General features: G+C 40.7%; 1 protein-coding gene across 3 annotated transcripts in view; it reads left to right on the plus strand.

The window, feature by feature from the left end:
- The window catches only part of GTPBP3 (GTP binding protein 3, mitochondrial), a 44,218-nt gene that overhangs the window by 4,240 nt on the left and 25,523 nt on the right, over positions 1-14,455 (plus strand). For all 3 annotated transcript variants that reach the window (XM_072155684.1, XM_072155675.1, XM_072155693.1), the window contains exons 2-4: positions 286-328; positions 8,167-8,402; positions 12,605-12,691. In XM_072155684.1, coding sequence (XP_072011785.1) covers positions 288-328; positions 8,167-8,402; positions 12,605-12,691 — 364 coding nt within the window. In that variant the 5' untranslated portion in view covers positions 286-287. The remainder of the gene's footprint in view (positions 1-285; positions 329-8,166; positions 8,403-12,604; positions 12,692-14,455) is intronic.

Consider the following 14,455-nt stretch of genomic DNA (forward strand, 5'->3'; position numbering starts at 1 on the left):
ACACCCAGTGTTACCGGAACGTTTTTGCTGCCATATGCAGCCAAGACTTAGCAGCTATGAAGAGGGCTCAGCCTGTGACTATAACGGTGCTTGTCAGGAAGGGGTTAAAGCATGGTTCAACATTGCATACTCATTAGATATATGATTAGGCCTCAAGCACACGGCTGGTTGGAGATAGAAGGGGTAAGCACTCCTCGTGTGTTTGGGTATACAAGTATTTTCAACATTTTTCCAGACATATTTTAAATATCAGTGATGGAGTAATGTAAGCTCTTTACTTTGCAGAAATGTGGTCTTCCAGAAGATGCTTGAAAATGTTCTCTCAAGAGTAAGTATGTGTTGACCTAAGAAAATAAAAAATTTTTTGTACCATGGCCTTTGTTTGTGATGGACAGCACCTGCATTGACAACATAACACATAAGAGCGAATCTCCTCTTCTCAGAACATGAACAATGAAGAAGGGGGCTTTCTTTAAAGTGAACCTGTCTGTATTTAAAATATGCCGTTGTTAGCATTCTGAATCATTTTAGTAGTTTATATAAATTTTATTCACACTACCTGGCTCCCTCCCAGCAGTGTGTGGCGAGCCCCTGTGGAAGGGGCAGCTGCAGCCAGTGTCAGTCTCCTCCCCACTCATAAAATTCCCTCTCCACTTGTCATGTGCATTGAGCAGGCAGGGGAAGGAGAGGGGTGGGGGTGTATAGGAGAGGAAGAATACATGAGACACCGGCACACACAGGCTGCAGCTGCCCCTCCCCCTGGGCACTCACCACATGCTGCTGACAGGGATCCAGGTAATGTGAATGCATCTATATAAGTGATGAAATGATTCAGAATGCTGACAAAGGCATAGCGCTGGCTATTGGTACCTGACACCAGCTAAAAATGACAATCCTGGTGTCAGGTTCAATTAAACTTGTCTGCAGCAACATCTTTTGACATTGCTCCTGTTTCTCCTGCTGTCAGAGATAGCCAATGACCCTAGGAAGAAGTAGCGCTATGCAGTGAATGCAAGACCTTGCGCTGTATGATTGCCAATTCTGAAAAAGCTGAAGGTGTTTGTCCATGAAAGTTCTCAAATTTTGATCCCCTAGAGATGTCTACACAATAAAGATAATTTTCAACCACCCCCCCTTCTCCCTTACTTTACGAACTTAATCAGTTTTATTGCTGTTTTAGCTCCTATAACTCAGCGATGGTAATTCACTGTAGAGCCTGTATGGTATCTTTTCGTCCCAACTACTTTTTCTTCTTAGGCTATATTCACACTGCCGTTGCCCGCCCGTACCGTACCGTAGCGGGCAACGGCAGTGTGAATATCTTTATGATTTTTGTTTGTATGAATGATTGATAGGTTCATACGAAACCTATATCTCCATAACGCTCCCCTGATGAGCCCATTATCTGGTGGGCGAAACGCGTAGGGAGAGACAAAGAGAAAGAATGTGTCTTTGAGTGAGACTTATCTTAGTAGCATAGTAGGGCAACTTGGCTGTCAGTGATAAAATAAGAGACGGTATGAGTGCGGTGATGTGAAAAAGATAAAAACAAAGACACTGTTACACTGACACTTGGATAAAAAAAAATGACTTCTAGAAATACTTTATGAATGTTTTAGAATGTTTATAGCAAATGTTTTAGAATGTTTATAGCTAGATGTGTGAATGATCCAGCCCTTAAAATTGTGGAACGCCATCAAGGTTCTGCATCTCCAATAGACCTTGAGTGAATCTACAAACAAAAAGAGTGCACATAACGTCTATTGTGTACTAGACTATATCTTATCTGTACTTTTTAATAATAATTTTGTTTTGGGGGTTTACATATTTTTATCATATAAATTAATAAAAGTAAAATTTTAATTCCCTTTGAACTATGTCCGTGATTCAACTCAGCGATGGTCAGTGTAAAATTCCAGAGTGTGGGCAAAGACTTTCTAAGCAGATACCGTATATACTCGAGTATAAGCCGAGTTTTTTAGCACATAAAATGTGCTGAAAAACTCAAACTCTGCTTATACTCGAGTCAAAAAATAAATAACTCAAAACTCACCTTTCCGGTGGCCCCCGCAGGTCTTCTGTGCGATCCTCCCGGCAGCGGTGGCAGCTCCATGCGACGTCACATGGTATTGTGTGTGCCGGCAGCCGAAATAAAACAGGTTTTATTTAGTTTTAATACATTTTCAAAAATTAAACGAATGTGTATGAAAAAGGAAAAAAAAAATCTTCTGACGCTAATAACTTTTTCATACTTTGGTGCACCGAGCTGTGTGATATGTCATTTTTTGTGAAATGACCCTCCTCTGTGGCTGCGTTGTGGACATTACAATAATGGGGGGCTCCGCTGTGGACATTTCATTAAAGGGAGCTCTGCTATGGACATTACAATAATGGGGGCACCGCTGTGGACATTAAATTGAAGGAGGGCTCTGCAGGGGAGATTAAATTACAGAGGGACTCTGCAGTGGATGTTACATTACATGGGGGACTCCACTGTGGACATTTTATTAAAGGGGGGCTTAGCTGTGGACATTTTATCAATGAGGGGAGGCTGCTGGACATTTTATTAATGAGTAGCGGTTGTATTTCCTTCCTTACTCCAGTCAATAAGTTTTTTTCCATTTTTTTTACTTATTTTTTTATTTTGAGGTATAGTTAGGTGCCTCGGCTTATACTTGGGTATGGGTACTTGGGTACAGTATGTGTAGTTTTTTCCTTATAGTGAAAAGGCCAAAGACCAGGGAGCTTTATGTGTGTCTGTGGGGCTATAGAAATAGTGGTATTATAGTGTCCCCTTTTCTTTAGACAACAACAGAAAAAGGAACACTATCGGGAGGGGCTATAGAAAAGATTTTAGACTGAGAGCTGCTGGAAATGGCACATTATATGCCAGGGAGCATGTCTAACTGGCTTCTCTATCAATTCTGTGATCCGTGGGTTCATTATTACTACTAAGCAAAGTATATAACTCTTTTACCGTTCGGGGGGGGGGTCGTCTTTCTATAATTCGCCTCAGGCACACTATGATGTCAGCGAGTGGCAGACGTCACAGCTCGAGCGACGGCACCGCGCGGAGAACGGGAGCCGAAGCATCGATGGACAGAAGAGGATCTCCTTATAGGCTGGGCATTCCTTGTGAGTGGCTGTATAAGAGAGAGGGGGCTGCAGGCTGTATACTAGAGACGGGGCTGCAGGCTGTATACTAGAGACGGGGCTGCAGGCTGTATACTAGAGACGGGGCTGCAGGCTGTATACTAGAGACGGGGCTGCAGGCTGTATACTAGAGACGGGGCTGCAGGCTGTATACTAGAGACGGGGCTGCAGGCTGTATACGATGGGCCACAATTATCACTTTTGTGCGCCTAAGTGTAGTAGTCCTTCAAAGGTAGTCTAACTTCTGTGGTGGTGAAAATATTTGAAGGGTTTGCTATCCTGGAGTATATCACTGTACATAATCTTATAATCCAGCGTCAACATGGGGTTTTATGAGAGATCGGTACTGTCAGACTAATCTGATTGGCTTCTACAAGGAAGTAAGTTCCAGACTGGATCTGGGGGACGCTGTAGATATTGTATATCTGGACTTTTCAAAGGCATTTGACGTTGTGCCGCATAAAAGGTTGGTACTGTATATAAAATGAGACTGCTGGGACTGGGGGAAAATCTATGTATTTGGCTAAGTAACTGGCTTAGTGATAGAAAACAGAGGGTGGTCATTAATGGCACATTTTCAGATTGGGTTGATGTTACCAGTGGAGTGCCACAGGGGTCAGTATTGGGGCCACTTCTTTTTAATATTTTTATTAATGACCTTGTAGTAGGCTTACAAAGTCAAGTTTCAATATTTGTAGATGATGCTAAGCTGTGTAAAGCAATGAATACTGAGGTCGATAGTTACTTGGTAAACTTAATTTTAGTGACCAGAGCCAGGCAGCTGGTGCTAAAGCAAATAAAATCACGGGATGTATCAAGAGAGGAATTGATTCTCATGATAAAGCCATAGTTTTGCCCTTCTATAAATCCCTGGTCAAACCACACATGGAATATTGGGGCAGATTTACTTACCCGGTCCTGTCGCGATCCCGCGGTGCGTGGTCCGACGAGGATTCGGGTCTGCCGCAATTCCCTAAGATCGTGCGCCCGAGTTCCTGCATCTGTCGCTTCCCCTGCCGAATTCCGCCAGAGTTCACCTGCTTCTTCCCGGTGCTTGTAAGTGCGTGTCTTGCGACACATTTCTTAATGTTAAATCCCGCGCGGTGTGCAAATCCGTCGGGCTGCCGCGTGCAAGCCGGCGCTGATGCGCCAAAATCCGATCGCGTGCACCAAAATCCCGGGGCAATTCGGTGCACAACGGAAATCCAGAAACCCAACGAAAATGCGCTCCGTGGACCCTTAGTAAATGAGCCCCATTGTGTACAGTTTTGGGCACCAGTGTATAAAAAAAGGACATAGTAGAACTGGAACGAGTGCAGAGGAGAGCAACCAAGATTATTCAGGGAATGGGGGGACTAGAATACACTGACAGATTACAAAATTTGGGATTATTCAGTTCAGAAAATAGACGACTGAGGGGAGACGTCATTGCAATGTACAAATACCTGAATGGACAGTACAAGGATCTCTCCAAATATCTTTTTATACCTAGGCCTGTGACCAGGACAAGGGGGCATCCTCTAAGCCTAGAGGAGAGGCGATTCTACCATCACCATAGACAAAGGTTCTTTACTGTACGAGCAGTGAGACTATGGAACTCTCTGCCGCAGGAGGTTGTTATGGCGGACTCTATGTACATGTTCAAGAGAGGCCTGGATGACTTTCTGGAGAGAAAAATATCACGGGTTATGGGGATAAAACATTTATTTAATTCTTAATGGTTGGACTTGATGGACTTGTGTCTTTTTCCAGCCTTATATACTATGATACTTACCTCTGCAGTCCCTCCTGGCGTCCCTCACTGATGTCTCTCTGGTACATGCCCCTGGCACGGAAGCTCCGCTGAGCTGAGGTTGGCTTCCCATGCCCGTCCGTCCCTATTCCCAGTGCTGTAACATGTGCTGAGATATGGAGATGGGTAGGCGTAATAGTCTGGAAACTGGGCCATAGAGACGTCAGCGCAGGACGAAGGGCCACATATAATTTTTTTTTTTTTTTTTTTTTATACGGACAGCCCCATTAAGTGCCATGTTTATTTTAGCAAGCTGTACAGACAATATGATAATATATACTTTTATTAATCTAGATTATATGTAAAATGAATGGATGTTCCTGTAATCTACTGTACATGTAAGGTTTATTGTAGCACTCCACTGTCTGCCCTCATATATTCCTATTTCTGGGTTTTTCCAATCACGCCAGATGTCGGTCAGCAGAGGGAAATATAGGTCTCTGATACTAATCCCTTTAATGTTCTGTGCTAGGATGAAGCACCATGATCACAAAAAATGATGCCACAGTAGAAAGTTAAGAAAATATCTCTTTCAAGGCATTAAGGATGTAGATAAGCATTTGGATGTGTAAATTCCCACTGCAGTAGATTAAACTATTTCGAGCTAAAGTTCCAAAGGGGAATACAAGCAAATTAACCCATTTTCTCTAGGCAGTTTAAATAAAATTCTGTGAAGATTTATAGAACCATATTTTGCTGTAGTTTTTCATGCAATACATTTTAGCTCAACGCTGATCTTGGATATGGAGGAAAAGTGGATGTGCATTTTTAATCGCTTAAATGAATTCTGTCTAAAGCTTCTATTCCACTAAACTAACAGCATTAGGAATATTATGAAATATACTTTATAGTATTCCTTCTTTGATGTTAAATCTTACGATTAAATCAATATAAAAAAAAATTTTGCAAATGAGAAGAGTAACCTTTTGCCTGATTTGCATGAATCACTTTTAGGGTTCCCACACACTAGCTGTGATAAGCCTGTGATCATGGATCATAGGCTGACCTTGCATTATATTGATATGTGATACACAGAGTTCCTGCTTCCCTAATATGCAACAGTTGTAACCATTTTGGGAAAAACACGCTTTGGAAAATTTAGCAAGGTGTAATCTGTGTATTTGCCCCTTCAATGATTCATTTAGTCCCTAAAAAGGAAAAAGGTGAAAAATGTCCTATAAAGGTCACTTTCACCCCTAATTTTTCATAGCCACAAGGGATAAAATATGAAATAACCAACAAACCTGTAAAACTGTTTCTCCCGAGTGTAGGAATACTGCACATGTGCATATAAAATGTGCACAGTAGAAGGAAAGAGAGATGTTTTGTCTTTTAGAAGCTAAATTTGACAGAATTCCTTTACATGTGTCAGGAGGAATTTGGAGAGCCCCAGTAATACAAAACAGAGGAAAACCCGAAAAATGACCCTAATTTTTGAATGCACACCCCTTGGAGAATTTAGCATGGTGTTATATGTGATGTGGTGAAATTAGCATTTTGGACATGCAGGCGGTTTCCAAATATGATGTGCAACGGATGCCCAAGATGGAAATTGCAATTATTTCTGGAAATTCAATGCCCATTATGTGACGCCCATTATGTGATGCTCAGCTTGTGCCACTGTGAAATGTCTGCTCCCTGATTAGGAAGCCATGTTTCGTGACGTGAAACCCCTCTGGTCCACAGGGCAGGATGGATGGCTGTCAGGAACAGCCGCCATCTTGCCCAGATCACTGTGTCTGAACAAGTCACTTCCCCACGCACTGCTCTATTACAGCGCACGTCGGGAAGGGGTTTGTAGGGTAATTGTTTTGCGAAATGAGATACACTGTAAGAATACGTAATTTTAGTAGGTCTTCAGCTTATTGATGAGATTTTAATAAGGCTACATTCACACTGCCGTTGCTCGCCGCACCTTAGCACGGCGGGCAGCGGCAGCGCGCGAGGAGAGGTGGAGGGAGTGAGCGCTGCTCACCCCCGCCCCTCTCCATAGAGATGTATGGTGCACGGCGCTGTAATATGGGAAAAGATAGGACATGTCCTATCTTTTTCCCGGGTACGGAGTGGTATGGTGTCGCCGCACGTGTGGGGCACCGTACCGCTCCCGTAGGGCGCCGTGCGGCCATTGCTGTCTTTGGGGGACGTATATCGGCCGTATATACGTCGGACATATATACGTCGCCCTTGCGGCAGTGTGAATTTAGCCCAACTCTTTGTGTGAAGAAGAATAAAATCAATTCTTGTTTCGGATTTTTAGCGTTTTTTTGGGGGGGGGGCGTTCACTGTAGTATAAAAATAATATATTATCTTTATTCTATGGATCACTATGATTACGGTGATACCTCATTTTATATAGTTTTATTTATATTTGCTGAATTTTACTGAAGAAAAACTAGAATAGAAAAAAATGCATTTGTGTAAGTATCTCCATTTTTGCAACTTTAGTTTTTTGACTGTCAGAGCTGGTTGTTGGCTTTTTTTTGCGTGACAAATTGTTCTTTTCAATGGTACCATTTTAGTGCTTATAACGTTTATATCCGTTTATCCAGTATTTTCCATCTTTGTTTTCTCCACAGAAGACTACGTTACAATTATTTGTCTGTCTGCATTATTAGCAATTGGCTGCTCTGGGTTCTCTAGTATTATTTATTGTCTGGTCTGTGCACTGTATGATTTATTGTATGATATGATATTTATAGCAGCCATAACATACACAGTCTGCTATATCTCACCTATAACACATACTGTTAGATCTTCTGTTTCTCTCCCCGATAAAGATCTTGTCTGTCCGTAGCTTTACTCTCCTCAAAACCGTAGGCAGGAAGGGAGTATGTGTGTCTGTGTGAGCTCATCCTGGAATGCAAGGGGCAGGAGGTAGAGAGCAGAGAACAGTTCGGCGCAGTGTCAGACAGAAGAGCAAGATGTCTACCTGACCCTAAAGTCAAAAGATACAGGGTAGGGTCTAGGGACAACCAAAATTGTGTACACCAGGACTGATAGAGACAGGTTGGAATTATATCTGTGAAATGCTGTATTTTTGTTAATAACATTTAATTAGAGAATGTGTTATTTTGTTATCCTGAGTACATTTAAGAATATTGTCTTCATGGGAATACCCATTTCAGGAAATACAACTGCCTGTTTGAGGTACTCAGAAAAGAAATGTTTTTATATGAAAAATTTAAATTCTATAAATTTCATTAATCTGTTTTACATTGTAGTCCCTTAAAGAAGTGGATACATCATAATGTAAGAGATACCATTTTTGCCCTCTCTTCTGGCCGTGGGAAATGTGGAGTAGCAGTGATCAGGACTAGTGGCCCAGCTAGCCAAGAAGCTCTGCACCTCCTTACTAAGTGGCGCTCATTGCCTCCTCCACGGCAAGTAAAACTTGCGTCAATTTTATGTCCAAAATCTGGAGAGCTGTTGGATAAAGGACTGGTGGTATGGTTCTCAGGTAAATTTTTCAGTACAGGTTATCACACAAAATGTACTATTTTCACATTTTGGCAGTCTATACTGCAGTGTTGTGTAGTGTAGTGAGCCTCTGCAATGCTTTCCATGCTTCTTTTTGTGGATGGTTACCAATCCTAGCAAGAGCTATAGACTTTACTTAGCAGATCCGAGGCAACTGCAAATCATTAGTAGAAACTACAGAGGGTAAATTCCTTATGTACACACACTGTATTATTGATTTATGAAATGCATTTTTAACATTTTGGTGCCAAGTAAAGGGCTCATGCTTAGGTAGGATATGAAATAACCCTTTAAACTTTTCCTTTTGATGTTTAATATCACCTGCTAAAAAATAAAGTGTGGGATATTCCTTTTTTTTTTGGCACAAAGTCACCATTGTTGTGACACATTGTCCACAGTTGGTAAGTTTCTTCAACAGAAACCTCCTAAATGAAACATATGAAATTGGCGGGGGATACCTTTTGTTCACAGTATTTTCTGTGAGACCTACTTTCAATAGATGTTAAAATCACTGGATGCAATAAATTTCATCCAGCAACCTCACACTTGGTACTCCATCTTTATTCTCATAGATAAAAAGTTCTCTGTATTACAGAAAATATAAACTAACAAAGTTTTGATCATTCTTTTTCTAGAAATTGGCTTTAAAGGTCCTAAATGGGAGAAAATTTTTTTAATTTTCTCTCTAGCCCCATTAAATAGATGACTATACTCATGTTTTAGGCAGAAATCCACAGAATTATGGGTTACTGCTTCCGAATCGGCTTATATACAGAGAGCAATAATGACCTCTTCAGGCATCTGTAGAAAACTGCAATGTACAAGGTTTTAGAAGACAACTTGGTCATTTTTTATCTAGACACTATAGGAGAGAATGTAAAAACCTTTTTGTCCTATTATGGGAGACCAGACATGTGTTACTGAAAACTGACCATGAAATCTTGAAGATTATATGGCCATGGCCTTGAAGATTACATTTAATTTCCAGTTGAAATGTAGGATTCATAGAGATTATTGTAGCAGAACGTTCATGCACGGCTGTCTGCTCTATTAATCTTGGGGAGCAGTGAGGGGTCTGATGGAGGTACCTGGGACCCCATCGGACCCCTCATTCTTGTGATTCATGGGGGTCTAATCACTGAGACCCCCAACAATCAGTAAGTTAGGCCCTATCCTGTGGAAAAACCCATTTACTTCCCATTGCTTAAAAGGGGATGTTTAAAGTCACTGTGACACACTGGTTTTACTTGGAGCTATTATACATGAAATCAGAATAAGGCTTTCCTGTTTTAGGTCAGTTTGAATAATGAGAATTTTTAATAAGGCATTTTTATTACTTTCTGCAAAGTCCAAAGTTTACATTACTGTTTGAACCAGGATCAGCCTGGCCCACCAGCATACCGATGAAAACACCAGTGGGCCCTGACACCTTTTGGCTCTGCCTCTGGCCACTAACTCCGCCGCTTCCATTGACTTTAACTTTTTATTCTTGGTTCTACTCACATAAAATCACATAAAAATGCGCATATAATCAATCCACGAGGACGCCAGCCATTGCCCGACCCAGGGTTTCGCCTTCCAGCTTCTTCCAGGGCATGACCGACGTCAGTCCTCCATTACAAAATAGAAAAAAAGCACAAATACATTTAATATTATAGACATACCGTAAGACTTATAGAATATATCTACAAATAATCTTTCCCTAACATTTGAAATTCCCTCATTTTCAAACCCACGTGGGTTCCAACCTATAATCCTCTAGCTGTACTCTCCACCAATCAAAAAATTTGAAAGTCAATGTATCCAAAAACACTGCCATGACACACCTCTCAGCCTATCAGGAGTCACATTACCTGACACACCATTAACACGACATTAACTTCCAACCTGAGGGATTTATTCTAGCACGTCAGATTGAGTAGGTTTTTTTTCTACCTCCACCAACAAGCAGTTCACCGTTATTCACACATAGTGATAATATCCATGGAGAAACTCAATCATTTAGGATTCTATCCAGTTACCATAATTTATCTTCTATTCAAGAGATATAACTTTATGCTAGAACAACCGGCAGACCCTAGAATATTTCACACATCATAGCTATCACATAGTGTTATGTCTTATTGATCGTATTTTAATAGATCTCAAATTATAGTTTTCATATTTCATATGTTTCATAGAAAACAAATTGCAATCTCTCACAACTTTACAAATCTACAAATTTGCCTATAAATTTTGATGTCTCAGAAATCAAAGGTGCGCCTTATAGTCCAGAGCGCCTTATATATGAACCGTACTTACAGACAACAGCTGCCTTGAACTGTGCACAGGTCTGCCACCTGCTGGTCATTCATCCTTATAATCAGGTGCGCCTTATACTCCAGTGCACCTTATATAAGAACCTAGACATTTTAGCAGGCATTTATTGATGGTGCGCCTTATACTCCGGTGAGCCTTATAGTCCGAAAAATACTGTATATGAATTTACGTATGTATTTTTACGGTTTAATAATCTCACTATATACAATATAATGATAAGCTACAGAGTACAACCGTATGTGGCTCAGAATAAGGAATAGACAGATCTTCATATTTCACCTATGTTCACCTATCCTTGTTTTTAATTTTCGCCCCGTTCTGACTATATAACCTAACCCACATGGACACATTAATAAATATATAACGTTGGAGGAATAACAATTCATATTTTCAAACGGTCTAATAAACAAGGATAAGTGAACTCATAAGGAATATTAGAAAAGGGTTGGTGACACGTAGTTTATCGGTACATTTTTTTAAAAAAGTACACAATTAAAATCCGTAGAGATTGAAATTTTGGGCATTTGATAAAGTGGTGACACATTGGAGAGTTGAACATTTGAACACTGTGTTAAATGAGAGAGAAGGACAATGGATTTATAAGTCGGCTACCCTTGCAGCTGGTGGATTGAATATAGATTTTGAATTGAAATGTTTTTTGAGGGATAAATAAGAATAATGAGAATTATAATACGGGATATATACACTACATTAATCAATATCCATATCCATCACTATTTATTCGGGAGAGAGAAGGTTAGTACCAATATGGATTATTCACTAAGTATTTAGGAGAAAGAAGGTTATTATTAATATGGACTATTCATAGAATAAATACAAAATAATTGACAATTAGGTATAAAATAACAATTCACCATTATGTATTTAGACTAGGGACGATATCAATAAATATGGAACATTCATTACATTACTGCACATTTGTATTATACAAAAAAAAAGAAAGATATGTTTGTCTCACAATATAATTTGATGTAGGTATTGTGTAATAAATATGCTCCGAAATAAAATATATGTATAGTTTGAGCTAAACTGTAAAAAATGTATTGGAAATTAGAATGTAACAATGGAACATCACAATTCTGGAAAATATGAAGATCTGTCTATTCCTTATTCTGAGCCACATAAGGTTGTATTCTGTAGCGTACCATTATATTGTATCTATCAGTGGTGGCGAACCTATGGCACGGGTGTCAGAGGTGGCACTCAGAGCCCTTTCTGTGGGTACTCAGGCAATCATCCCAGGACAGAGTTCACCAAACAGGACAAAATCCACAGATTCTTCCTTCCTCCCAGGCAACTTAAGAAATTCTCCCCTCAGCGCTATTTTAAAGCAACACTGCATTGACTGTGTGGAACTGCAGGAAAAATGAGAAGGTTTTGACAGAAAAATCTTGAAGGTCATCCTGCTGGACCCACAATTCTTCCTGGAAAGAAGCTACAATGAGGGCTGAATCTGCCCACTTTCTTTCAACTGTATTGGTGGCCTCAGGGGGCCGATACGATTGAAAGATGTTGAAGAACTGGTAGCAAGTTACCGCCAGAATGCCATGTTGGCACTTCATGGTAAATAAGTGGATTTTGGTTGTCGATTGGGCACTCGGTCTCCAAAAGGTTCACCATCACTGATATATATCGTGAGGGTATTAAACTGTAAAAATACATATGTAAATTTATATATATATATATATATATATATATATATATATATCTCGAATTATCTATCTGTATTAAGACCATCAGGATAGGGAATTCTGTAGGAGGCACTGAGGCCAGAGTTGCAATACTGCCTTCTTTTTCATAACACATTTACATTGACTGACTTATTGGTTTGCATTGTTGTAGGTCCACATAGCTTCACAGGAGAAGACTGCTGTGAATACCATGTGCATGGAGGGCCAGCTGTGGTAAATGGAATACTTCAGGCATTAGGTATGTAATATTTTTTTTTTTTTTATGCCTGACACCGAATGTAGTTTTTTAGTGCAGAGAGGAAGTTGGTGGCTCAACTAAATAAATCAGAAACCGCAGATTATGGACATAAAGAAGATTAATACTGTCAAGTCATACTAAATCTTTTTAGATAATCTATTATAAAATTTACACACAAACCTTATATACTCGAGTATAAGCCGACCCAAAAATAAGCTGAGTCTCCTAATTTTATCACAAAGAAATGGGAAAACCTATTGACTCGAATATAAGCCTAGGGTGGGGAATGTATTGGTCACAGCCTCCCCCCCAGTATTTACTATTCAGCCTCCATTATATGGCCAGCCACCGCCCCCTAGTCCAAGTATATAGCCAGCCTGCTCTTGACCCAAGTATAAAGCAAGTATATAGTCCCCTGTATATAGCCATCTAGCCTACCCTCAATATATAGCCAGCCCCCTAACCCAGTATATAGCCATTCAACCTGCCCCCAGTATGTAGCCTGTAAGCCCCCACTATATTGCCTGCCAACTCGAAGTGCATTTTTTGTGCTGAGGAACTCGGCTTATACCTGAGTGTATATATAGTATCTGTTTACAGCTGAAAATGTGCTGTTATTATGGCACAATTTTTGGTGGACAATGTCATATCTTATACCCTATGATGGGCAGGGTGGGGCAAGTGTGCAAAATGCTTAATGAATATGTTGTCAAGGCATATATGCCAATTTTAAGCACAGAATATGAATGCATTTTTATAGGGAAACTTTCCAAGTTTAGGCAACACTCAAATGACACATTCTAGATCTGAATGAATAAAATATTCCCATTGAATACTTTGTTCTGTACAACGTTAAATGTCCTGACAACAAAACAATCATCAATGGAAATTAAATTTATTAACCAATGGAAGCCTGGATTTGGAGTCACTCACAATATCAAAATGGAAAAACACATTACAGACTGATCTACATTTGATTAAATGTCCTTAATGCAAGTTAAAATGAGACTCAGTATTGTGTATGGCCTCCATAACGGCTTGATGATGCGCTGGTAAGCGTGAAATGGCCCGTTGCCAGGCCCCGCACCTCCCTGTACTATGCACCCGAAATAAAGGAGTTACAAACAGGTGAGTGCCGCTTGCTTACTCTTTTAATTGAAGATTATTATGGCCTCCCTACATTGCCTTGGCCTGCTCTGGATGAGGTTGCGAATAGTCTCCTGAGGGATCTCCTCCTAGACCTGGACTGAAGCAACTGCCAACTCCTGCTACGTGACGTTGGTGGATGAAGTGAGACATGATGTTCTCAATTGGATGCCGGTCTGGGGAATGAGCGGGCCAGTCCATAGCTTCAATGCCTTCATCTTACAGGAGCTGCTGACACACTCCAGCCATATGAGGTTTACCATTGTCCTGCTTTAGGAGGAACCCAAGACCAACCACACCAGAATCTGGTCTCACAAGGGGACTGAGGATCTTATCTCAGTACCAAATGGCAGTCAGGCTACCTCTGGTGAGCACATGGAGGGCTGCGTGGCTCTAGACTAGTCACGTTTGGCGCATGTGCCCAGCGTGAACCTTCTTCACCTTCTGTGCAGGAACAAAGGGGCACATTTACTTACCCATTCCCGTTGCGATCCCTGAGGTGCGTTGTTTGACACGGATTCAGAGCTTGCCGCGATTCACTAAGATCATGTGTCCAATTTCCTGCATGTGTCGCTTCCCCGCTGAGGTCCGGCGGAGTTCGCCTTCTTCTTCCCGATG

The sequence above is a fragment of the Engystomops pustulosus genome, chromosome 1, assembly GCF_040894005.1.
Source record: "Engystomops pustulosus chromosome 1, aEngPut4.maternal, whole genome shotgun sequence".
Classification (NCBI taxonomy): Eukaryota; Metazoa; Chordata; class Amphibia; order Anura; family Leptodactylidae; genus Engystomops; species Engystomops pustulosus.